The following is a 26243-nucleotide window of genomic DNA, read 5'->3' as shown; positions in this document are numbered from 1 at the left end:
GTGTCACACAACCAGTCAGTCCCCAGGTGCTCCTCTAAAACTAATATGAAAGTCCACAACTCATGCAATAACAAAACCAAGAAAACATGCCATTGTCAATTAATAGAAAAAAGACTAGACCACACAACATGCAAACAAAATCATTGGAATACTGGTTGTTACCGGAGGCTGATTAATAGGCCCTACGGTGACATGAATTCTGTCTGGCTTTACGTTTTATGTCCCCTTCACTGTTTCAGACTTCTCTTTCTCCACCAAATATGTGCAAACAAGTACTGAGGTATGTACATTTTCATTATCAGTAAGTTAGGAGTCCATGACGCTCGCATGAAGATAATAGATTTTTTTTTCTCACATGCTCACCCTTACGCGGAAATTACGTGCGCAAACCCTGTCACGCGTGACAAGAAGCTGCGTACGTCTGTCTGTCACTGTTTGACAAATGTTGTTATGCGTTCACACACACGTGCGTTCGCAGATTCCGATGCTACGCGGCCGGAAGTTGATCTGCACCTTGCACATCACTCTTTTTTGTTTCTTACCGTTTTGAATAAAGTATTTGAATAGTACACGGCTAACGGTCTTCCTTTTTTACATTGTGTGTGTGATGGCTGCTGTGGTACTGTTAGAGGTTGCTAGTGGACCATTTTTTTGTCCGCATTGTTTGCTACTATTTTCCATTCCATAACTGAACTAGGATGCAAACCATTTATAAGCAAAGGTTTAATTTAAAGAGAATATACATTCCTTCGTGGCAAATGATGGGTGTGCACAATCACTGGTATCTATAAAGAAAAGCCAGGTGTACGCAGTTCTGGGGAGAAGAATGTATGTACATATATTTATATTTCCAACAACTGCTTTAAAGTGAACAAACTAAGCTGAGTAGTGTTGCCAGAGGGTGACGGTGCAGGCCATGCAGTTTGTGGTTGTACTTCAATAGAAAACGTAGTTCTGAACTGAAACAAACCTGGAGGAGGAAATAACTTCCCTGGACAGACACTAAAGGGGAACGGATTCTTCTTATATCTAGGAATATCTGGAATATCATGTCTGGGAAGACAACAATGAGTGTTTGATCAGAAATAGGTGGTGAGTTACATCATTTTAATCTTTATCAGGTCACATATGATCAATAAAGTTATTTTCATTTACGCTAATGCATATTAAGTATTTTTCAAAACAGGCACAAAAACAAACAATCCGCAAGACAGCTTATAAAGTGCAATTTTTTATTTTTATCATTTCCTCTCACATCTAAATGTGAATCAAAACTTACAACATTAACCCAGCTGAGATGTATAAGGGAGAACCATGCTTTTGTTGTTCTGGGTAAAAGGATGTGTATGCACATTCCTGCCTGTGTGGAGTAGTGTAACAGTTTTGGCTGTGAATGTACACAAGTGTTCTGTTTGCTTCTTAAATCATGGTTATACATTAAGCACACAACAAACTTAGCAATTAACAAACGACTATGTTCTTCATTGTTTTGTTACAGGATTGAGGAGTTGGACCGATGGCCATCTACTGGGAAGCCACCTCAGAGGTATTCCGTCAATAAGCCCCCAAATAAAGTACTAAGACCGAGGTTTCTCTGAGTAAAAGAAAGGTTTGACAAACAGGATTTAAATGACATGAAGACAAAAAAAGTCTCCGACTTCATGACACAAAAATCAAACGGTCTGATAAACGCTGCATTTCCCATCACCTGCTGATACTTCAGACTGGTTCAGCTGTCAGAACATCACCGACCCAAAAACACACACAGACAAAAATGTTTTAATGATTGTGTTTATTTACAAACATCTGGGACAAGAAACAACACATATTTCAATGACTTATAAAGACATTTCAAGGAAACTTGTGCAGAAAAAATGTTAAACATGTTACACAACTGGAGAGCAAAATCTCACCTTCATCTCCCTAAAAGCTGTTGAGCTAAAGGTGTGGAGTTCCTTAGAAAAAGCGTTTCAAACAGTGGAAATTATTTTCTCACCGTTTGGCCTTTAATGAAAACGCAGACATGAAGTCCATATGAAACATCTTGAAGTGCCCGCCCCCAGGTTTTGTGGGACAATGGCTGGTTTAACTTCACATACAGCCATGGTATACACCAATAAACCCAAACAACACGTCTGTGTCACTTAGCAGGTGCTAAGATGACAAATGAGTTTAAAGAACTAAGTCACTTTAAAGAGCTGGTCACATTTTATGCATTCCACAGCTCGTGACATTGTTTCTGCAATGTGTTTCATTGATACGGCATCTGGAATCTGTTGGTGGAGAAATTAAAACAATGCGATGATAAGCAAACTTAAATCTTAACTGCATATTCTACAGAAAAGAAAGTTCAAAGTAATTGGAATACGTGTGTATGGATATGGGTGTGTAACTTTCGTTGATCTTTGTTGGAAAGTTGAAATGTCTTTTCACTAACTTTTAAGAAATTATTAGAATGTGAAGCTCTTGAGTTCAAACTTGATTAGCCCAATGAATGATGAGCAAAAGTATGTGCTAATCAGAATCAAGTCTGTCTCCTCTTTAAATAAAAATACAAGGCTACACTGAGCCCGCAATATTTACATTTTAATGCTTTCCCCAAGTCCTGCGACAAGAGATGAACCAAGACCAAAGTAATGCTTTTAACCATGCTCAAATAACGCATGGCTGTGCATCACATTATTTGATCGACAATGTTAGATCTCTTCCTCAAAGTAGAAATTTCATATTCAAATTTCCATTACCTGTTTGGCAGTGGGCCGCTCTGCTGCTTATTGCTGCTTTAACAGTTGAAATCTATTAAATGAGCGGCTGCATTTCAGACAACATAAGCTCTGCATTTTATAAGACTTATTTAGAGAGAATGGCAGAATAAAAACTCAAAGAGACTAAATATGGTGATATGTGACCAGAGACATAACCAAAGATACAGTTTTACTTTTCCCAAATCGCTGAGGGCTGTACATTATTAACGTGGAAAAAGAACAACTCTGGTACCATGTAAAGCTGATGTTGCTTCAAGCTTCAGAAAATAACTTGTATAGTGTCCCACATGGGCACGTACATGGAAAGTGTGTCAAAATGAAAGAAAGTAACTGTTGTGGGTTTCCCTGAGAACACATCAACTAGCTTTCTGAAAGAAGAACCAAACATCAAGCCGCTCACGAAAGTACACTTCAAAACTGAAGTACTGAAGTATGGTGTTTTACAGAGTGGGGGAAGAAACATTGTTCATGCTTCTTGCAACACGCCAACCAGATTTTCTATTTTGTACATACGTGTAATCAATAAACGGACTGAAATTTGTGAGTTCCACACACTCTTAACTGTACAGTTACTAATTTTGTTAATGTGCACATTTAAAGGCCCAAAATGCAAGTAAAATAATAGTTTTCCTCAATGGAGTCATTGTATGCTGACATGACAAACCTTCCGTTAAAGTTAAATGTTCATGCAAGCTGGTGCACACTGGACTTCATGCAAACTGAGTAACCATTTCATCCAGTGCGAACCTTAGTATGAGCACCTAAACACACAAGCCTCATAACATGACCTCTCCTCTCTAAAAGGATGAGACCAGCTGGTTTGTGTCCTCTTAGCAAAACTGTACTGATTTCTGCTTTGTTCAGCTGTTGACCGCAGATTTGAAACATAACAGTGATGTTTGGCAGGTTGTTCCAGCACAAAAAGACCCACATTAGTAATGTTTTGGAGTTGTATTTGTCTAGCTGAAGAAACCAAGTCCACTATTCCTTCTTTGAGCTCCGGCTTCTAAATGCTCCACCATGTTGGTGAGATAGTTTGCAGATGAGCAGGGTGTAGCTTTCATTTGGATATTTTCATGAAGTGTGGCTTTGTCACATATCACCCATGACTGACTAAGCGTTACAATGCCTGCATACGCAGCAACTGGTCTGAGCAAGCATTTAATGCAGCAACGGTTAAATTCCTTATCTGAGGTCAATGGCATTCCAACAATACTCATTTACTAGGTGTCTAAATCAATCCGATAACACCAAATTAAATAATAATCTCAAAATAATTTCAAAAAGAACAAAAACAAGTTGATTTACAAGTTATAAATCATTTATCTGAATCTACGGCTTCAGATAAGGAAGTTTTCTTCGAAGCCTTGCACTGTAAACTAGTATTGTATACACAAGTTTGTTTCCTGATAAGACCCTCTGCTCCCACAGAATACATCATACTTTGACAATTTCGAAGCTAGATTCAAACTACACATGAGATTGAACAGTAGAAAGGGGTGGGCATAAATCCAACAAGCTTTTGTTCACCAGCATAATCACAACCAACATTTCTCTTAGACGATTTGCTCAGATATGGCAAAGTGATATTAAGGGGGAATCAAAACCCCCAAACACATGACCAAAAGGCATGAAACCATAGCCCCAAACTTGATGAGGGGATCTGCTGAAAAATACAAGGGTTCACAGGTCTGAGGAGGCAGATGTTGACAGCTGGCAGCCACCTCGGTTGGGATTTGATTTGAAATAGACTGGATTCCATGCTACATTTTCATCCTGTCAGTTTGTTATGGGTGCACTACGAAGAGCTTCTGTGCAATGAACAGACTGAGGTATAAATCAAGTAGAGTTTAAACTCTCTGTGGTTTCCCTCTCCAGCCTGACCTCCAGCACTAGCGCCATGTCCAAGGCAGACAGAAAATTACCATACGTTTTTTCCTCAATCGTATTGGAAAACATGAGGTTAAAAGAAAGACAATTGGAGAAATTTGTAAAGCCTTATTTATATATATATATATAAAAAATATTCCACAAAAAGCACATCAGGTACTTTGCCTAATCTTTTCCTATTACTTTGTGTCACTGAGGCTTGTATAAGATGCATCATATTATAAGATGCTATACTAATTAATACTTTCATAACAAGGTTGTGAATTAAAAAAAACAGAAAACAAAAACAAAAAGGAAGAATATATTGTCACCAGTTACTCATACTTACCCTCCTGTCCTCATAATATCTACCTTATATTTTCTATGTAAAAATAAACTGAGTTGAACAGCATTTGGAGGATTCAACCAGCTCTAATCATGGTGACCACTTAGACACTTCTGGGTTATGTAACTCAGGCGCTGGGAAGCTTCCTAACCAAAATACCCATTTGACTTTACCTTTGTCTGCCTTCATTAGTGGCTTTCCAACATACAAACATTTACCGATCTTCCTCCCTTCCAAACAGCTGCAGGTTTGCTCCAATTACATACTGTATCTTCCAAATTACACAAATTAGAGGAAAGTAAACCAGTCAAAGCAGGCATCATGCTCACTTTATCTTCAAAGTTGTGTTACTGTTGCAGAAGTTTGCAGGTGAAACAATAGCATGATAAATATGTGGGTGGGGAAATCCAGGGCTGCTGAGAACAACTGAAAACATTTGAGTTTGATTTTTCACACTGTTTCAGTTACTATTTAAACGAGCAACTGAGTCCAACCAAAATGTGCACAAGTTAACACCCTTTTATCCAAGGGGACCTTACCGTGGACTGTAATATTCAGGCCAAACAGGCGCATGATCACCTTTAGGACAATGCTGAACGACTGCTTACTTGTGTGCCCAGAATTTAAGTTAATTTCCAATTCACTGTTTGCACTTTAAAACCTACTCAGCAAGTTCAGGTTATCCTCAGCATGATACAAAAATCCTGCTATGGACATTTGGGAAGCCATAGCTTCAATGGGCACAATATTCAAACACTTAAGAAATTAATTTAGATGATTCATGTGACATCTGAAAACAGAAAAATATTGCAATCTGATTAGGAAACTATGGTTTCAAAAACCTTTATATAAGTTAGTGTATATAATTTCTGTGCATGTGCACACTTTGGATTTGAAATGCCCAGCCTGAGGGACAGGAAAGGAGAAGTAACAAAGATCTTATGGAAAGATAATCATGAAACTAGTGTTCCTCTCTGCGAATTAAAGGAAGCAGTTAAGTACAGTAAGGACTAAACATTTCCTGTACTTTTAAAATGATATAATCAACTAAGAGTTATAATACAGACAAATTGCATTTACAGACAGTCAGCTCCGTGCTGGGAGCAGTCCAGTCCCTCTCCTCAGGAAGGAAGAGGGCAAGGGCTCAGCTCCTTTCCGAGTCTTACATCAGTTAGTTTGCATGAGGGCGGGGTAAGTCAGGACAGGAAGCTCTGCAAAGCTACCACTCATGTGCCATGCTGCCATCGCCATGACAACTTGGAAATGGTGCAGCATGAGGAAATCTGAAATGAAGAAGAGATTTAATACAGTTTTAATCCTTAACTAAAACAAATAATTTATTACCTTATTTAGAAGTACTGACAGACTAATATGTAGCTTTGAGCACTGGACGGACATTTGTAGTTTTATTGAGAGGAAAATAATTACAGTGGCTTGCAGAATGTATTCACAGCTCTAGGCATCTTTCTTTTCGCATTACAACCTCTAATTTAAATGGATTTGTTGTTCTGGACGTACATAAAATAGGCAGAATTGGTGAAGTTAAATAAGAAGTATCTTTAAAAATAAAAAAAAATCTTTCTAAAAATGAATTTAAAAAAATGAAGTCTACATATGTATTCACCCCCTTTGCTATGGAGCCCTGAACCACCACTAATCAAGAGGCTCTGTCAAGCAAGCAACACCATGAAGACAAAGCAGCTCTCCAAACAGGTCAAGGACAATGTTGTACATATCAAGTTTGAGTTACAAAATAATATCTGAAACTTTGACAATCCCAAGGAGCACCATTAAAATCCATCATCACAGAATAAGGTACCACAACAAACCTTCCTAAAGAAGGCCATCCATCAAAACTTACAGACAGGGCAAGAAGGGTATTAATAAGAGAGGCAACAAAGAGACTACAGGTAACCCTGAAGGAACTGGAGATCTCCACAGCAGAGACAGGTGTCTCTATCCATATGAGCACTGAGTCATACACTCCACAGAGCTGGGCTTTACAGAAGAGTGGCCAGAAAAAAAAAAAAAGTGCGAGCGATTCCACTATTTTCTTCTTCTAATGTGAATAGTTGTATCCAATTTCTTTCTTTCTTTTTTTTTAAATTTATTTATAAAAAAGATATTATTAACAAAGCCAGAATATTCGGCAAACAAATAAAATTTGATTTATTGTCTTAACAAAATAAAAGAGCAGGACAAACATCCTCCCACTGTGGTTATTCCATCATTTTGCCGGCGATTGTATGTACATGTTTCTGAAACCATTGTCTGACACTACTTTGTTAAACCAGTATTTATAAAAATAGGGACCATCAAAAAATAGCCTTTCACCACAATTCTTTTCTATGTATTTCTTGTACTACAGATCACCTATAAGCCAGAAACTGGCCCAATAATGACAAGTTATTTTATGAGAATTCAAAATAGTAATTGCAGAAGGATGATGAATTATCCTGCAGTCAGGAGTATACCAAACAACAAAAATTTCTAAAGAAATTTTGATGGGTGCCAATGAAGCTACTGCACGCTGCGAGACAGATGCTGTCGTCTCACACCATGAGCGGCTGTGGCCGTCGCGTCGCGTCACTGCTCATTTGCATAAAGTTGAGCCTTTCTCAACTTTTGAAGCTCACAACGCCAGCCGCTCATCGACGCCAGCTTACATTGAAAATGAATGGCAGCAGGCCGCTCACACTTTTGGTGTGAGCCCCCGGTTACAGTCATATTGTAATGTGACCAAGGTCTCCCTGTCACTTGAACCCATCTTGTGCCTGCTTCTGTATTGATAGGAGACATAACACAGGGGCTGGCATGAACCTGTTATAACACATAAGGCCCAGTTGATTAATACAGAATAGTGGGAAAATGTGAGTATGTGCACATAAACCTGTTATAAACACATAAGAATAATGGGAAAAGGTGAGTATGTGAGCATGTGTCTCATGAATGGCTGGCATAAACCTGTTATAACAGGATAGCCATCTTGGCTCTGCCCTCATAAGCAGTATGAGCTGTGTGATTAGTTGCTATGGAGACAGCTTGCTTGTGTAAAACGGACAAGGGCGCCCTCACTATGGCCAACTGATAGACATGACGGTGTTCAAAACTGATACGTATGCCTCGAACAAACGGTCGCTGTTGGAAAACTAAGTCATTTCTAAAACTAAGTTTTAAAAACAGCCATTACATTGATTTGATAAAGAGATGAGGCGACCTGGTTATAATGGCCATGCATGGGAGCCGGAATGGTCGCTCTCTGCACTCAGAGGTGATTTGAGAGAAAACGGTTAGGCCAAGCACAATGACAGTAACTTTGGGTGAAAGAAGACAAAAATACCAACGTTTTGCAGTAAAATGTGTGCAGCAGACATTTTGGACGTGAGAGGTGTTTGTCCCAGTGATTTTGGTATTCATTTCAAGCTGGTCAAAATCGAGTGCGAGATCCCAGGACAGCAGAGTGAGAGGAGTCCAGATTTTTCCTAAAACTTGCCGTTGTGTCAAAGCTATACAATATATCACCAACCCCTTTAGTTTAGTTAAAGTTGAGTCTTTCCTGTCCCGTTTAAACTGTGAATGATGTCTCTGTGATTCCGTATGGCTGAGTTATGAGGCCTCCAAAGAGCGCTGCTTCACATTACTTTCATTACTCATGAATTTCAATAGGGCCAAAATTCCCAGTTTTTCCCAATTTTCCGGAATTCCTTTCGAGTAATGAGAGAGAAAAATAATAGCACATTATTCTTGATTACTAGACACACAGGGATATGCTTCTTGTCCCGATCGGACCAACGGTGCGGGACTAATAGCGTGCCGTAATTCGTGATGGAAATGGGAAAATAATATCGGTCCAACACAATAGTAATATGTGTGCTCTAATGCCTTCAGCATTGGCACCCATAATAAATAAATACTGCTTGACTTTAAAAGTCCCTTCAAATGACTATGGATACGATAAATAATTAAACAGCTTCTTTGGATAGAGGCCTCTCTGACTTCCCTTTCAACATTAAATGTGTAAATATGAGGATGCAAACAACACTCTTCTTGCTGTTTCATGTGGAATGTCAGACTCTGTTGGTCAGTCACAGCCATATCACTTCATCTGAAGTCATAAGGGATTGGTACAGGACAGCTCGTTCAATAACCCTCTCTAAGATCTATGCATTTTCACTATATTTTCATTTGAATACTTCTGTGGCACAAAGAATCCAAGCTGCCTCTGTTTAGAGTGAACAGACAATCACTGACAATTGAAACATAGTTTAGCCTCACCCCCATGGTGAATTGCAGAGCAACGTGTTCCCTCGATGCAAAACTTGGAATGCTCAATGATGACATCACGTCGACACCGTCAACGTTATGGAGGAGTATAAACTAAGCATAAGTGTGTCAAGTGTCTTAGTGTAATAATCATGAGCCTGTGCCCCACCACTCGCCCACTGGGATAGGCTCCAGCCCCTCATGAGGATAAAGGTAGTGTAGAAAATGGACGGAACAAGCTCATATGAAAATTCAAGATGCTTCTTTTCTTCTCATTTAATTTACAAAATAGATTCATGTACATGTAAATTGATGGACATCAGAAATCCCCCCATTGTTAAGAATGAACTCCATGAAACACTGTGTTACCGAATTATAACAGAGCAGAATCCATCTATTCACAAAGCATTTGGACAGTTTTTTTTCCCACCACCTTCTAGCTGTATTTAACATAGACTAAATATTAAATACACATGTTTGGGAATAACTGGATGCAGATTGGCACTAAGCAGAGATTTAGGCATAGTTTTTTTCTGAATATCTATAACCTTTGATAAGACATTGCAGCTATTTTAGGAAAAATGGTCCTACAAAACCAGACCAATTTCAAGTATCATCTTACCATGATATCGGCTCATTGCGCTGCTCAGTATCTTCCCGAGTGTCTGCTTTTCTGGGCTTACCATCCTCCTCTGGACACAAAACAAAAGCATTGAAAACTGTTTTAAGTGCAGCTCCAACACATAAAGAAAATGTATTGGAAAATGCTGCGCATACACAACTGATAGCAGCTCTGATGAACAAGCTCTTATGACTGCACAGTAGAAGTGGACAAAACTTTTGGGGCATAGTTAGTTGTATTACTGTTGACTTTTTTTTCCCCAATTATCATTACATTTAAGATTGGATTGTGAATTGCTATCTCTTTCACTGATAATGATCTAGATATTTGCCTTGTAAACAAAGATAAATGCTACAAAATGAAAACAGAAAACTGTATGAAGTATGAAGATGTCTGTGATTATCTAAATACACTACGTAGCCCCCTGTAAGTATATTAACATGATAATAAGCTATGAGACAATAATGAGCTAATGTAGAGATGTATGCCAATCTGTGCATACACTAAAATTTTAAGACTCTACCAATAAAGTTGTAAACTTAATCTCAGAGATTAGGCCCAAAACTTTCCATTTTGATTCATCTTTATAGTTGAGAGTAGGTCAGGTGACCTTGAACCATTCCTCAGATATACTGCTACAGGCCTATGTTGCCGGCGGATCTCCCATGATGCACTAAGCAAATCAGCTGTCTTTACTCTCCAAGTATGTATAGGTCATTACTGCTGTCATTAACTTTGTGTTTCTTCCTTTTTCTTTCCTATAGCATGTATCCCTAACCTCGTGTTTCTGCATTTGTTTGTCACAATCTCTCAACCCCCAATGCATCAAGGAAGATGGCCGCCCTTCCCGAGTAGGGTTGTGCTGGAGGTCATTTTGGCCCCTGCAGGAAGCAGGACTAAATCCATGTGAAGATTTTATGTGACCCATTTGTTTCCTTAGGCAGACTACTTTTAATAAATAATTCATATATACTATTATACTGAATTATGCTTGACTGGATTGATTAGTATAGAACTGGACTGGAACTTGTTTGTTTGCTCTGTAAAGGGCCTCCGAGATTGAGAATTAGTATCAGTATCATGCCAACAAGCCCAGCACTTGCAAGAAGAAATCTCTACAGCCATGGGTCAAAAATACTAAAATAGTGTACGGTGAAATTAAAATGACTTAATTTAGGGCCCTGGCAAGGACTGTTTTCTAATTACAGATGGATTTATTCCCACTGGATTACTGCCATAGCCACATGCAACAGTGGTCCCACCTTTGCTTCTGTGGGGAGCTAACCCCATCTTACTAATATATATCTAACACAGAACTATCAGCATTTACAGAATTTACTGAGCTAACATCTTTGCAAAGTATCAGTATAAAGCCACAATTAGAAAGCAGCATACGTTCAGTTTACTTGCTAATCACCTGCAATAAAAAAAAAAAAAGAGAAAGAAACCAGCAATATAGTAACATAGTTCAAATCTATAAAGTGGCAGTAATGCACTCATGAGCTTTTTGCTTACTGCAACTCAAAAGTTGTAACTGAAGTCGTCGAAACAACCTAACCTTTATTGTGCCCTTAGTCTTTCTGACAGACTTGCATCGTTTTTAACTACTGTAAAGTTTCTTCTTCTCAACTTAATTAGTTCATTTCAATATTGTTATCAAAATTAGCCAAAATTAGCCAAGTAGTGGGTAAAAAAAAACACTTACATCCACAATATTAACATTGGGTTCCAGAAGACTAGTGGGATACTAGTCCCAATGCAGCCCTCTACCTCACTGGACATGTAACAATCGTGGCATCATCAACCCAAGTAACAAAGGCTAAATTAGCTGAGGCTAACAATGCTAAAGAACGGTTTGCAGGATATTAAATATTCTAACAAAGGGCAGTCTTTTTTTAATCGTTCAGCAGTTTCTCCTAAAGTTTTTTTTAGTTTTCATTTTCCTTCCATTAAAACGTAAACAGGTCAGTAATTAGCTTCATTTCTCCAGAACGTATAAATTATTTGTTGAAAAATGTTGGAATGAAGCAGGATGAGGGCTGCTTCAACTAGTTTTGTTGCTAGGTTAGTTCTGTTGTTGTACATTATGTGGGTGACATGCATATCTTACCACAGGGACTTCCCTCATCTTCTTCAAGAAGATTGACTGTAGAGTTGGCTGTTCCCAATCTGAAAACACGCTTAGTTAAGAAAAAAACAAACCACAACATTTATGATGCTGGGTGTGCGTTGACAAGAATGTTGCTCATGTCCTTTTGGCTTTCATGCGCAAGTGGTCAAAGCAATACTAGAGTTCGTGAATTTTAAAATGATGTGTCTCTGACTAGTTTTGAAGTGCATTGACTGTTATGCCCATTCCTAGGACTGAAACTGCCCTAAAGCGCCTGGGGTGATAAACTGCAGGTCACGACTTTGGTTGCCAGCCCCAGAACACGCCATTTTGCTTTATAACCGACTGAAAATGACAAAATTCAAATTCAGACGTTCGTTTTTCATTTTGCAAAGTTGCCTTGCAGCACATCACTGCAGGCCATGACAACCGTGCTTTCATTATTAGAAAGCAGCAGGATGCGAGTCAGGAGGCGCTAAACGTAACTTCTCTCTCAGAATCAGTAGTTTCATTTATATGGAGCACTGATAAATTTAGCAAGAAATACAGAAAAGTTCCATTTTTAATGAAGGTTGCAGCACACTCTGGATTTTACAGTGTTATGGGAAAGCAGGCGCTAGATATCAACTCTTTAATATGCAAAAATACTCAGGCTCACATCACCTACCATCTCCCAAAGTTGATAAGTTAGAAGTTCAGCTGCTGACCAACACACATTGCATCTCATCACACAGAAAAAACTACATTCATCGGCTATTTTATCTCAACAGACTTAAGCTCACTCAGCAGAGGCTTTAATTAATTATACAGTTAAACTGTCGAGTCTTAAAAGACAGACGCTTTATCCCAGCTGTACAAAGATACAAAGGATCTAAGATCAATGCCTCACATATTCAAAATAATATTCAACGCTGTATTTCACACCTAAATACTCATCTGCAAGAACTACAGGAGTACAGAGGGAGAGTCTTCATTAGCACCGTTTCATTATGATGACGTCCTAAATAGTGTATTTTCGGTCATTCGTAATAGAGTGCTTCTTATCCCGTGCATGCACCTCTTTTTCCCCTAGTATACACAATCACACACCAGTAAACACATGTGGAACATTGTGGGGTTCAACACCCTCCCCAAAGAGGTGTTGAAATGTAGATAAGCTTGAGATCAAACCATTGTTTGCAGACTGGTGGGTGACCCCTCACGACCATTTGGCCAAGGTTAAATAAAGGATATGAATGATGCTTCAGGAGTATCCTTCTTTTTGACTTTCTCCTCTTTGTCTTTTCAGAAAATGTTCTGGCAATTTCAAACAGCTTCTTTCTTGTTGCTGAGGAAGAAGAAGACACCTTAGATTATTCAACTACACAAGACAAAAGACCTTAAAGGCTAACACAGTAGTTTGTGCAACAGTAATAGTATTGTAAATCTGACTTACATTTACCCATGTGTTTAAGTTTGTCTCTGAACAAGGCATCATCAGAGACAGCCTCTACTGAAGCTGCAGAGTACGGTTCTCCTGCACACAGACACAACAGCACTACCACACTGTCGAAAATGTACATGCAATATGTGTCAAATAATTCTAGCACCTGTATATATTGCATGAGGTTGATAGCGAATATTTGTGACACCACCAACAAACATCACAGTGAATGCAAAGATATCCACAGACCATTAGAAAGAATTTAGTGGTACAAAGACACAGTAGCAAATAGCTTGGCAGAGGAAGCTTGATGAGTAATATCTACCTGTGGAATTCTCCATGCTAGATGAATGATTGGATTTTGATTTCTTTGATTCATACTTCAAGCGATCTAAAAACAGAGAGCAGATGTTATGAGCGCTGATGAGCTGAACCAAGATATGATGAAGTCCAGTGTGATGTAAAACTCAACTTCTAAACCTTCTTAACATTAAATGACAAGCACATGAAGTGCTATATGTGTGTGATCTCGGGCAGCATAGCCAGGTTCAGGAATACCTTGGAAAACCATCGTCACTCAACACATTCTGCTTCCGAACTGCTGCGACCAGCTGGAAATCTTGACGAACTTTCTTAGATTAGATGCATTTGCAAATTTCAGTAAACAATCAGCATTAGAGCCACAGATTTAGCTGCACAGCACTTCTGTATGGTCATTTCTAAAATGTCTGCTCTAATTTCTCTACAGACCTAAATCCTTCAAAAAAGTAGAATTATTCTTTTTATCTATCCCTAAAGCATATACTGAACGGTGGGAAAAAAGACAAAATATGCTGCTCCTCTGCTTGGAATAAGCAGAAAAGAAAATTGGAAAGAATTGGAGGCACATTTTTAAAATTGGAGGCAAATATGTCTTCACTAAAATGGTAAATGGTAAATGGACTTGTATAGCGCTTTTCTAGTCTAACTACAAGGGAGAACTTGGAGGGACCAGTTTGTCAGATCTGCAGCAGGTAGCTGGTGACCCGAGACCACTAATAGGAAAAAAACTGACTAATTTAATCAAGTCTTATATTTATTGGCTTAGGCCAAAAACATTGAAATTGAAAAAACATTGAGAAAAAAAATTCAAAAATCAGAATCACGACATCAGACTTATAATCATTGCTCACTGCTTGTCCTGCCTCAGCTAGTCTGTCACACCAAACTTTAAATTCCCACCACAGACACATACAGTTTCACTGTATGACATGGACATGGACATGGACAAAGCATTAGGTGTCTTGCTTGTGTGATGTAATATCAGTTATTGGCATATCATTTCTTGGTTGCTGAGTTCATGTTGTTCAATCTGACAACCATGAATGTGGTTCAGACCCATCTACAAAATGAAAGCAAGGGATCATAAGCTGAGGGATGCAAATGTGTAAAAAAAATGGGGACATGTGAAACTTGTAGTAGTACACACTAGGGATGTGAAATCGTCCCCGTCTTCAGATTATTTGATCGTGGCCACTGTCGATCGCCGATAGACAAAAAAAAAAAAAAAAAAAATCACTCCACCCCCATTACAGCCTATTATTTATTTAGAAATATAGGTTTTGTGCCACATCTGCACAGACAGAAGTGTTTGTGGCTCAAAATTTTATTTTGGTTTGGGTATTTGTGTGAGGAGCATTTCCTTCACGCACGCTGATCCCTCGATTTAATAAAGTTATTGTTGCTCAAATATATACGTGAATTATCTATTTTGACTAAAAAGAAAGATAATCTAGCACACCACTTGTGACGCAGTGTTTGGTAAGCAAGAAGATGAAGAACAGAGGAGACACTGAGAGCCTGCATCTGCGGCGCGCACCTCCGAAAAAAAGTGAGAAGGAAAAAAAAAAGATGCAACGGGGTGTAATTAAGAGTTTCATATTCACTCCTCAGTTGCACAGATCAAAGGGCTCTGTATGCAGACATGTTGCTCCATGAGAAACATGTTTAAGTACACAGTAAAGTGCAGGTTCAAGAGATTTCTTCTTTACCATCTTATGGCATTAAATTAATTCCAGATTGCCATTTGAAAAAAAGATCACGATTGCCTTCGATCGCCGATCCGATCAAAAATCACTCCATCCCTAGTACACGCCAAACAAACAGCAATCCAGCACAATTAACTAATCTAAACATGGAAAAGCAAAATGCAAAAGGAAATACACAAGATTTTTTTTTTTTTTTTAAACATTCCAAATGCTGTCCAACACACAGTAACAAGGTACAATAGAAAATCCACAATGAGTGGGCCATACTATACCGAATGGTTCTGTGCCACGCAACACAATAGCACCGTGAACATCCTCATGAACAGCCTGCCTGTGTCTTTTAGGTCTGCAGCTGCTTCATGTCACTTGTTTCCCCTTCTCTCTTCACCTTCATGGTGTTGCAATGGCAGTGTAAACATTTTTTGGGCAGTACATGGGCTTAAATGACCAGGCCTGTGAAGGTGTGGATAAATGGCATGGCTGGGGATGCACCAATTGATCAGATAGAGACTGGGAGCAGACAATGTTCAGCTTGGCCTGCTTAAGAGGTTATTGTTCACATGCAAAGTGAGACAGAAAACCACACACTCACATGCAAGCACGTCCTGGGTGAGGAAGCTTACTGCGGAGTGTACAGTTCACCTTTTCTTTTCATAGATATATTTTCTGACCATAAGATTTCACACGGAGGCTTTGAAACTAACAACAACAACAACCTACCAATAAAAAGACTGATAGATTTGACCTGTTTGAAAGACTAATGACAGTTGACTCAGTTCAGCTGTAGGAGCTGGCAGTCTGGTCAAAAATGATACAGTAGCCTAATTATCTAAAAAAATGGAGATGATCAGAAACTGTCAGAAAATAGAGAAAATAAACACTGTCACAGCTCACAGGCTTTCCCCTTGGGAGGTACAGGATGGGGTGAAGGATTTGACTGCCTTGTTTTAGCAAGTGGCAGCTATTTAGAAATACCCACTGGGAATGGGCACTATAAGTGATTTTTGCTCCTGTCACAAGAGCATTTAGCTACAACCAAAAACAGCCAATTTTCATTGTCTTTCCATCTATTCAAGTAAACTTAATGAAAAATAACAGTTTCCTTGAGCTCTAACATATACCGAACATATTTCTTTACACACAAAACATCTGCAAAGATGATTTTTTGAGATTAATTGATTCATTTACATCCAAGCTCACGAACTTGCAGTCCTCCTTCCAGCTTTTGCTGACATTCGGGCCATATATCACTGTGATGCTGTCCTTTATGAAACTGGTTTGCACACACATGCATTTGGAGGAGGGGAAAATCAAAAAGGGAATCTCTCAAGCAATAAAAGAAAAACTCCTCAGGGAACCTTTAAAGACTTTATCGGGGCTTGATAATTTCACAGTACTAACTGTGAAGCATCCCATAAGCTTAAAAGCATCATCTTAGGTGACTAATGCCCTGTGTGTAAAAGAATACCAACTGAAATTTAACAGCCTCATTCTGACATCATACTGAGAATTTCTCTGTGTGCAGTATATGAAGTCATACCTCTCTCTAATGCGATGAGGAATTCGCGGTTACGCTGCAGCTCTCTCATAAACTCCTCGTTCTGCAGGAACAGGGCAATGCGCTCATCTTCCAGATACTGCTTCAGCTTAATATCTTGCTCTGCAGCTCCTGTAGTCAAACCTGGACCTCCGGTAGTCCCTGCAGCTCCACACTCAGAACCAGACTGAGCTGTCCACTGATTTCTTGAAGCCACTGAGGATGATAATGATGAGGGCTGACATAGACTGGACTGTGAGCTCTGTTGAAATAAAGACAAGCAAGTTTATTGATCATAATGAGTCATATCTAATACCAGCTACACAGGCATTTTAACTGGCACTGATCATTTTTAGTAAAAGTCTTTGTATTTTTGAGAGAATTCTGAATGGAAGTTTAAAAAAAACAAAAAAAAACAGTAACACTAATGCCTCTTGCATTCAGGGCTGTCGAAATTACAATTAAAATTAAACAAAGTTGTACAAAAATAATCTAAAAAAAGATGATTAGCAATATCATATGTTAAGAATGGATCTGGAGTCGGGATTAAGTTCATCTAGAGTAGAGTGAGTTAGCAGATTTTTTATAAAAAAAGGCATGACCAGTGGCCTACCTGACCTTTAGTGTAGCCAGTGCACTTCACAGATGCACGACTATACAGTACGGTCATCTAAAGGTAATTTAATAGCACAACAGGCAAATGCAGAGTTAAAGTTAACCTACAGCTGTATTTTCAATCTGCTGGGTCTGAAAAGTTTGATATATTGTATGTGTTTGGGTAGGAAGAGCTGATATTGTATGCTTGCATAAGATAGATATGGGGGCGGGGACATGAAAAACTCAAACTGAATCAGTTAAGCTACCAGCTCTGAGAGCTAAATCTAACAGCGATGGATTCATACTCACAGCCCCCTAATCTGTCATTTGCATATCAGAACACAGTTAAAACCACAACTTAATAGGCATAAAAAATAATGCAACATTAATGAAGAAATACAATTTTACAGAATAAAAAACTTAAATATTCAGTGAAGCAGAGAAAACATTCATCATTCAGTGAAATCAGTTCTGTTAACATGAGCAGAACAGTAACTGCTGTACTTAAAAAAGTATCAGATCAGATCTGTAAGTTCTGAGCCAACGACCCAGCAGAGGTAGAGAAAAGAAATGGCTAGATTAGAAACCAGTGATAGTCTGTCTTGGAGATAATGAGGAGGGAGACAGATTTACAGACGCTGTTTTCTTAAACAAGAATCCGATGAAACGAGAAAATTCAGAATGATCCTAAAATATTCTCTTTTTTTGCACTATGAATGCAACCAGAGAAAAAGACCATGAAGGATTCCATCTTTCAAGTACTTTGGGACCAAATGTTTCTATTCTCACCAGCAAAAAAGAATAAACAGATGGTTGTGGATTGACGCAGTCAAACACCAGATTTGAAGCCGCTAATGAAAGCGTTTTGCATGGACGACTGGTCAACAATGTCAGCATGATGCCGTCAGGAATGAGTGCAGAATTATGCATAACTGTAAAAGTTTTTTGTGTACAAGGGTTTCTTTGCTTGTTTTTTTTTTTTTTTTTTTGAGGGGATGAGGCAACAATGACAGCAATGTTTGTGTCAGGTGCTGTGAGATAAAAAAGGTATCGTAGGGTCTTAGATAGCAAATATGTGGGTTCTTATGGGAAGATCCGCTGAAACTAAAAACTGCATGTAACATGTCTAAGAAGAATTAAACGCATTTTTGCTAATATATGTAAATGAATGAAAACCAGTGGAAACAGGAAAAATAAAACAGTGTGCACAACAAACTCAAAATCACATCGTCACCGAATATGTGAAGAATTTACTAACAGAAATGAAGGAGCTAACAGACTAATATGGCTAAATGTTATAAACCATTTCTACCTTAATGCTGTCCATCTGTTGTGGCAGGATCCTCAGAAAATCATCTGGAAGATTTCCAAGCAGAGGAGGATTCCAGTTCCGGTAGCTTCTGACCTGCTGGTGACCTCCATGTGCATTTGCTTCAAATCTAGAAGAATCCATAAGGTAAGAGGAAGCATTAGCAGCTAATCACTAGCTATCACAAACTACCATCAATAATTGATATACTTTATATTGTACACTCAAAAAGATCTCACTCAAACTTCTATCAATAATGTATGTACTTTATATGGTTCACTCAAAGACCACACAGGAGTGGCATACAGGAAGAATTCCTGTCATTCCTTCATTACTTTTGGGTTGCAATACTATTCTATGCATTGATGATTTGTTTCTCTGTCTACCATTTCAGTGACAGACGTTGCATGGTTATATAAATGGAGTAGCAGTCATATCACTGGTTGAATATCTCTGATCCTACTGGATTGATTTCATGAAGCTTTGTCTGAATGCGTGTTATCCAGAGGATTGACACTTGTATTATGGCGATCCTGCACTGTTTATTATCAGGTCAAATGCTTTAAACAACTATCAGAAGTCCTATCATGAAATTTGAGAAGATTTGCATAAATAAAAAGTCAGGGATCGGCTTGGTCAGTCTTTTAGTTTGAACTTTTTCCTCTTATTCAGACAACAAATGCGGAGTAGAACCCTTTCAGCACATTGAATTATCTAATCGAATTAGAGTTTGCCGTAACACTTAGTGACCCCTGCTTATACTGTTAATTCAGTCTGTCTCTTTGCACTGTTGTGGCGATATATTATTTCCTTGTTAGATAAAGAGAGCTAACAGACATGACTGCAGTAATGATGAGGGTCAGGTTGGTACAATGGAAAGTGAAATAGGTGTTCTCAACTTTCTTACCGTTTGCTGTTCTGCAAGAGTCTTTTAAGAACAAAATACACAACCAGGTGAACTAATGCAGTCTATCATTTTTTTTTTTGGGAGGGGGGATTCATGTATTTCTGCCAGATTAAAGTGACCGCAATCCACTGTAGAAATCACCTATCATCCCAACTACAATGAAAAACTTCACGACAATTTGCAGAAGTGACTGAAACTCATGTTGAAAAACTGACATTCACCAAAAAGCAAAGTATTTGAATCCTTGTACCATGTAAAAACGGGTACTTAATCAGTCATAAACAAAGTTTTGAAATGTCATTTGCTATAAAATACTTATCAGACTTGTTTCCATCCGCTAGTTTGGATAGAATAAACTAGAATATAAAGAGTGGTCAGCTGGTGGTGATTTAGGCTGCGTCCCACATGGTTGATATTAAACAGATTAGTGGCCGCTAATAGGGAAAAAAAAACTTGGATAAACAAGACACAAAGAAAAGCAGTGGCCTTAGCTATGCGTGGGAAGAAATGCTTTCAAACTTTTGCAATTATACTTTCATATCAGTAGGTATTGGCCAGATTTATCAGTCACATGAGTAACATGTTCAATTTCTCAGAACTAATTCATGGACGCTGTTCCTTCCCAACTGATGGTTAAACAAGTTAGAAGGACCTGCTTACCTTGGTGGAGGTGTTGGTGGGGCCTCTGGGTACTTCCTGTCATAAATGTGCATATCATATGTTGGTGGAGAGTAAACTGGAGGCGGTTCCTCATCTGAACTATCAGGTTCCAGACTTCGCTCCAGAATCTATAAAAGAAACACATTCAATATTTCATTCCGCGTTTTACACTGAACCTTACCCTCATGCATTTTGAATGAATTCTATTTAGATTGTGAATAGTCATCTGACGTTGACGGTCATAATTCCATATGAAAATATTTGTACTATTTATTGAATTGTAAAGCATGTAGGTTCCAAATCTTCTGTGTCTCACATGGAGTCCTTGGAAAGGAATCCTTCCAGATCGTTTCTATGACTGGACACATACACTAAACAAGTCACCACCTGGATTTAATTAAGCAAATGATCTGAGGGTTGATTCAGTTGGACCAGTCTAAATTCTGCAGTATTGTGTGCCCAAAAAAATTAAGATCTTCTGACTGCCTGAATGATCATGTTATTCAATCAGCAGATCTTTCCTTAACTGGTGGCATGGATATATTCAGAGAAGGCAATGCCAGGACTGATCAGGCTCAAATTGAAAAGTGTTTGGCTGAGCATGAGACATCTTTTTCACACATTGACCGGCCACCACAGGGTCTAGCCCTTAACCCCATTTGAGATTTCTAGGGATGCATTGCAGAAGCCTTTACGCATAAATTTGCTGTAATGGCACAGCAAATGATGGTGAATGGTGTGGTTACCTAGCATATCTGTTTGGTTATGAAGCTCTGGTGCCCTGCCAGTGTTTGCATGAAGCCAGCCAAATCGCCCAGATTAAGTAACAAAATGTAAGTCCATATAGAGGTTTGTTTTCCAGTGCATCAACATCTTGTTACAGTTCTTGCCAATGAGCAGACAGGTTGCCTATAGAAAAAGTCTTTCCCCAGCATCTTTATCTCAGAATACTTCTCTGTGCGGCTGTTTCATGAGAGTCAAGTTGAACATTTGCTATCTACCCAGAAAGGCTATAACTATTGCCTTAACTGTTGCCCATGTATTTAGGCAATCAGTCATATAGGAAGAAAGTCCCACCATAATAACCAAGAAGATGGAGGAGAAGCAGTTCTGGTACCATCTGTTTTAAGTTTTATGACCTATCAGATCAAAATGATCACAGAGAACAAAAAGAGCAAAAAAAAAAAATAATTGAAAAAACATTTGTAGAATCAGACCACTTGAACACTAAATGTTTAATCTACCTACAAATTGAAAGCTTGCCATCAACTATGTATTAAACATATAGCTCATCTAAAAAAGCACTCTATCAGGGTTTCTCTCACAGACAAAAGAACACTATATGAAAATGTGCCCTTATACTTATTACGGAAATGTATAAGACCATCAAGCATGTGACAATATCAGAGTGGAACAACATCTAAAATCTACAGCAAACAAAACTACAGATTGTTCAATCTATGGTTTTAATTTACATTTGTTATTCTACAAAGTGGTAGTGCTTGGACTTTCCACTGACCTCTGCTGGGATGCTGTCATCAGAGTCTGAGCTGTCATCCGAGCCTTGTCCGTCAATGCTCATTTGAAGCAACTGGTCGATGGTGGCATCTACAGCTCCATTGTTGGAGCGCAGCACACACTCAATCACCTCATAGTCCATGGAGGGGAACATGGTCTTGAAGTCTTCCATGGCCTGATTAAACTCGAGGCGTCTGACCTGTCGGTTGGGCCTGCTGTTGTTGAGCTGCCCCTGGGTGCTGTTGCCCCCACCTCCACTTCCATTGTTTCGAGAGCCTCCATTGCTGCTGCTGCGCCTGAACAGGCTGGTCATCCTCTGGGCGTGGCTGCCAAAGTTGCTGCCAACCTACTGATAGGATGGCTCCTCTTTTCTTGTACTTCTTTTACCAACACAAGCGCTTGGCCCCTTCAATCTTATGTGCTTTTCCAAATTCCCTTTTCAGTTTCTAGCTTTAACGCAAACATGGCAGTCTCTTGATGGGAGTTTAGAAAAACTTGAGTCCCACCCCCCCCCAGTTATGGAGCTGCATCTGGTATGGCTAAGTGCCTTGTGGAGTGAGGAGGGACTAGAATATTTAGGTGTATATTTGAGGGAACTTGCACAGTAATCACCTAAAGTGAGAGCAGATAGGAAGTGTCAGACAGGCAGCAAGAGATAATAAGAGACACATTACTTATATACTTTTAAAAGTTCTACAGTTTTAATTAGGACATATAACCACTTGCCCCCCCTCAGAGCTATCTTATAAGGTAAGCAATTACGAAACAATGGCAATTCAAGCCAATTAAGAGTCCAATTCATTGTAAAAATAATCCAATCAATCAAAACTTACTTGACTTTATGTAGTCTTTGGGTTTAAATGTGTGACTTCAATAGCCTGTGTATGTGCTGTGGTCAAAAGAGTAGCTATAGTAGTTCAGAATTCTATAAAGCACTTGTGCATGTGTGGGAGGAATGCACCATGCACATAGGGTGTGTGGTCTCAATAGCCCTGTGCTATGTGCCTGTGGTTGAGGAATACCATAGATAATAAACTTAATTTGCATTTAAAAAAATATCTTTTAGGCTATATTATGCTACAATATATTTTTTACCAACTATATTTAGGTTTGCAAACTTCACTTTTGAAAATTTCAATTCATTCTCGTTAAATCCCATGGAAAGTTCCAAACTTTGAAAATTCTTGGAACAACAGGCCAGATACAGACCCACACAATTCTGTATCAGAATCAAAGACACAACCAACATAACAAAGCGGATTCAGTTGCATTACTATAGTCCAATTTATAGAAAAGTATCCGCTTACATTTAAAACTGGGGTCTGTGGAAACAAACAAATCTTAGATGCATAGAGATACGGATGTGGAAGAAAATCAGTTAGTAAATGTAAAAAATTTGTGATCTTTATGTCAATTGATAGGGTGATGTTGACTGAATGCAAAAGAAGCAGAAGTGAAGTTCCCAGACAGTCTATTGCGTGCACAAGATGGCCGAGCCAAAAATTCCCGATTGACACCCTCTGCATTATGAGCTAGCATCTGAAAGTATGTTGCCGTTTATTAAGTTGAAAGTTCATGTTTGTCTTGGAAACACAATGAACATAAACACCATATTACAAATTTCCAGCTTGAGAAGGATGAACAAAACCCAGCTTTAGTTGCTTCCATCCAGACCAGGACCATTGAGTAAGATACACTATACTGCCAAAAGTATTCACTCACCCATCCAAGTAACTAAATTCAGGTGTATAAATTCAAGCACCTAGGCATACAGACATCTTCTACAAACATTTGTGAAAGAATGGGTCGCTCTCACGAGCTCAGTGAATTCCAGCGTGATAGGACGTCACCTGTGTAACAAGTCCAGTTGTGAAATTTCCTCGCCACTAAATATTCCAGTCAACTGTCAGTGGTATTATAACAAAGTGGAAGTGGTTGGGAACGACAGCAACTCAGCTGCCAAGTGATAGGCCACGTAAAATGACAGAGTGGACGCTGAAGCGCATACTGCGCAGAGAAGGGCTGCAACAACGAATTGATAAAATAGAGAGAGAGAGAGAGAGAGTAGCCAACATATTTTGCAATTTTATAGCATACATTTGTATATTTTTTTGTGTACATTTATCTTTTTACTGAAGCTATTTGACAAACATTTATCTATCTATTCATTTATATTTCATTATTGTAACAGAACACTCGACCAGCAACCTGTTTTTTGTGCGCTTATTTGACTCTAGAGCAGTGGAGACGCGTTCTCTGGAGTGACGAATCACGCTTCACCATCTGGCAATCTGATGGAGGAGTCTGGTTTGACGGTAGCCAGGAGAACGGTACTTGTCTGACTGCATTGTGCCAAGAGTAAAGTCTGGTGGAGGGGGGATTATGGTGTGGGGTTGTTTTTCAGGAGCTGAGCTTGCCCCCTTAGTTCCAGTGAAAGGAACTCTGAATCCTTCAGCATACCAGGAGATTTTGGACAATTTCATGCTCCCAACTTTGTGGAAACAGTTTGGGGATGGCCCCTTCCTGTTCCAACATGACTGACACCAGTGCACAAAGCAAGGTCCATAAAGACATGGATGAGCCAGTTTGGTGTGGAAGAACTTGACTGTCCTGCACAGAGTCCTGACCTCAACCTGATAGAACACCTTTGAGGTGAATGAGAGCGGACCTTTTTCTTAGGCCTTCTGTCCAACATCAGTGTCTGACCTCACAAATGAGCTTCTGGAAGAATGGCCAAAAACTCCCATAAACACACTCCTAAACCTTGTGGAAAGCTTGCCCAGAAGAGTTGAAGCTGTTATAGCTGCAAAGGGTGGGCCGACGTCACATTAAACCCTATGGATTAAGAATGGGGTGTCACTTAAGTTCATATGCGTGTAAAGGCAAATGAGCGAATACTTTTGGCAATATAGTGTGTCAAAACTACATCTCAACCGTGATATTTTGTCTGGTATAGTATCGTGGTTACTTATTTTTGTATAGTGACAACTCTACTCATGATATATTTTTTGCTTCCATTGTCAGAATATCGGTACATACCTAGGTGTATCACACCACTCTCATCAATGATACCATTGTCATCAAACTGATAATTTTACCATATTCTTTAAGAGATTAATGAAAAAAAAACGCGAAAATTTACAACAGTACGAAAAAAAATTAAAGACATAAAAATTTTATTTATTCATCGATTCATTGAATCTAAGACTTCCGGTTTGTCTAGATCCCAAAAATGTCTAATTTTGTGATGGGAAAAAAAAATTAAAGGAGAGTAGTTATTGATCACGTTACATTTGTCCGCACCTTTTTTGGAAGCATCCACTAATCTACCTGATTTAAACAAAATTGAGAACTTTCTGGTTTATCCATTCAAAATGTAACCGTTGTTGAAAAATGTTTTCATACAGTGCGATATAACTGAGATTTGTGAACTGCTGAGAGCCCGTGGACCATCTGTTATTTAGTTATTTAATTCCGCCCGTTCTTCCTTAATCCTCCCGTCCTCATATGTGGTATTTGTGGCTGCTTTATTCATTTTTTGTTATCTTTCCTAAATCTGTGAAGCTTAACTTGTCCGTACTGGTTGAATTTTGTAGTATATTGTTGGACGTTAAAATGGAGTTAAATTGAGTTCTAAAAAAAACATCGGTTGATGTCGGAGTAGACTAGCTAACGGTTCTCTATAGATTTTGAAAAAAAGTAATTTAAAAGTGGGAAATTTTATACCAAATATAGCAACTCGTCACCCGAAGGAAAGAAGAGAACGCCGAATAATTTACTGCATTAAACAAATGTCAGTGTTATTACTGGCCTTTACTTATATTTGGTTTTATAGCGCCATGTTAGCTCTTCCAGCTAACTAATCAAAAACAGGCACATAAAGTCCTACAGCCAGGATCTGTCATTTGCAGGCCTTCGGCAGTTATTCTAATTAGCATCCAATCTGAATGAGCGTTTTCAAAATATGTAAATTACTGATAAGAACGGTATATTTTCGATGCCAGAAATCATGGCCAAGGAAAATACCCTTTCAATATCTCAATTTACAATGACAAAAGGTAACATAGCCTGTATTCTTCCACCAAAAATCCAGCAGTAAAAGACTGAAAGACAAAGAAGCGGTGCTCGCAATACTCACAGGCAGAAGCAACCTGGATTCAACTGAGCGGACATTGTCCACAGAGAGCTTAACTATCGAGAAAGACCACAGCTTAAAGGCAGGACAGTAGACAACAGTGTAACAACACATTTACCGTTCCAACAACACTACTACTTCTTCTTCTTCTTCGT

At 38.8% G+C, this 26243-nt stretch overlaps 1 protein-coding gene across 1 annotated transcript; it reads right to left on the bottom strand.

The window, feature by feature from the left end:
- Nucleotides 1–1761: 1761 nt before the first annotated feature.
- Nucleotides 1762–26243, bottom strand: cuedc1b (CUE domain containing 1b). Its single transcript, XM_072393140.1, has 11 exons — nt 26092–26243; nt 21955–22565; nt 20436–20563; nt 18872–18998; nt 16966–17224; nt 13724–13789; nt 13411–13491; nt 13209–13302; nt 11976–12034; nt 9866–9935; nt 1762–6263 (listed from the first exon to the last, which is right to left on the bottom strand). Coding segments are annotated over exons 2-11 (1197 nt in total). The 5' UTR covers nt 22267–22565; nt 26092–26243; the 3' UTR covers nt 1762–6262.

The sequence above is a fragment of the Leuresthes tenuis genome, unplaced genomic scaffold (assembly GCF_036924035.1).
Source record: "Leuresthes tenuis unplaced genomic scaffold, fLeuTen1.0.hap1 SCAF_9, whole genome shotgun sequence".
In the NCBI taxonomy this organism is placed as follows: Eukaryota; Metazoa; Chordata; class Actinopteri; order Atheriniformes; family Atherinopsidae; genus Leuresthes; species Leuresthes tenuis.
This window is presented reverse-complemented; position numbering and strand designations above follow the sequence as displayed.

Bases quoted from the DNA above. Each gene is read 5' to 3' on its own strand.
- cuedc1b (XM_072393140.1), bottom strand. From the start codon at position 22,266: ATGACCAGCCTGTTCAGGCGCAGCAGCAGCAATGGAGGCTCTCGAAAC. The intron at 13,303-13,410 runs GTAAGTCAGATT...CTTCTTCCTCAG, and splicing joins ACTTAAACACATGGGTAAAT to CAACAAGAAAGAAGCTGTTT. The intron at 12,035-13,208 runs ATATCCTTTATT...GCGTGTTTTCAG, and splicing joins ATACTCCTGAAGCATCATTC to ATTGGGAACAGCCAACTCTA.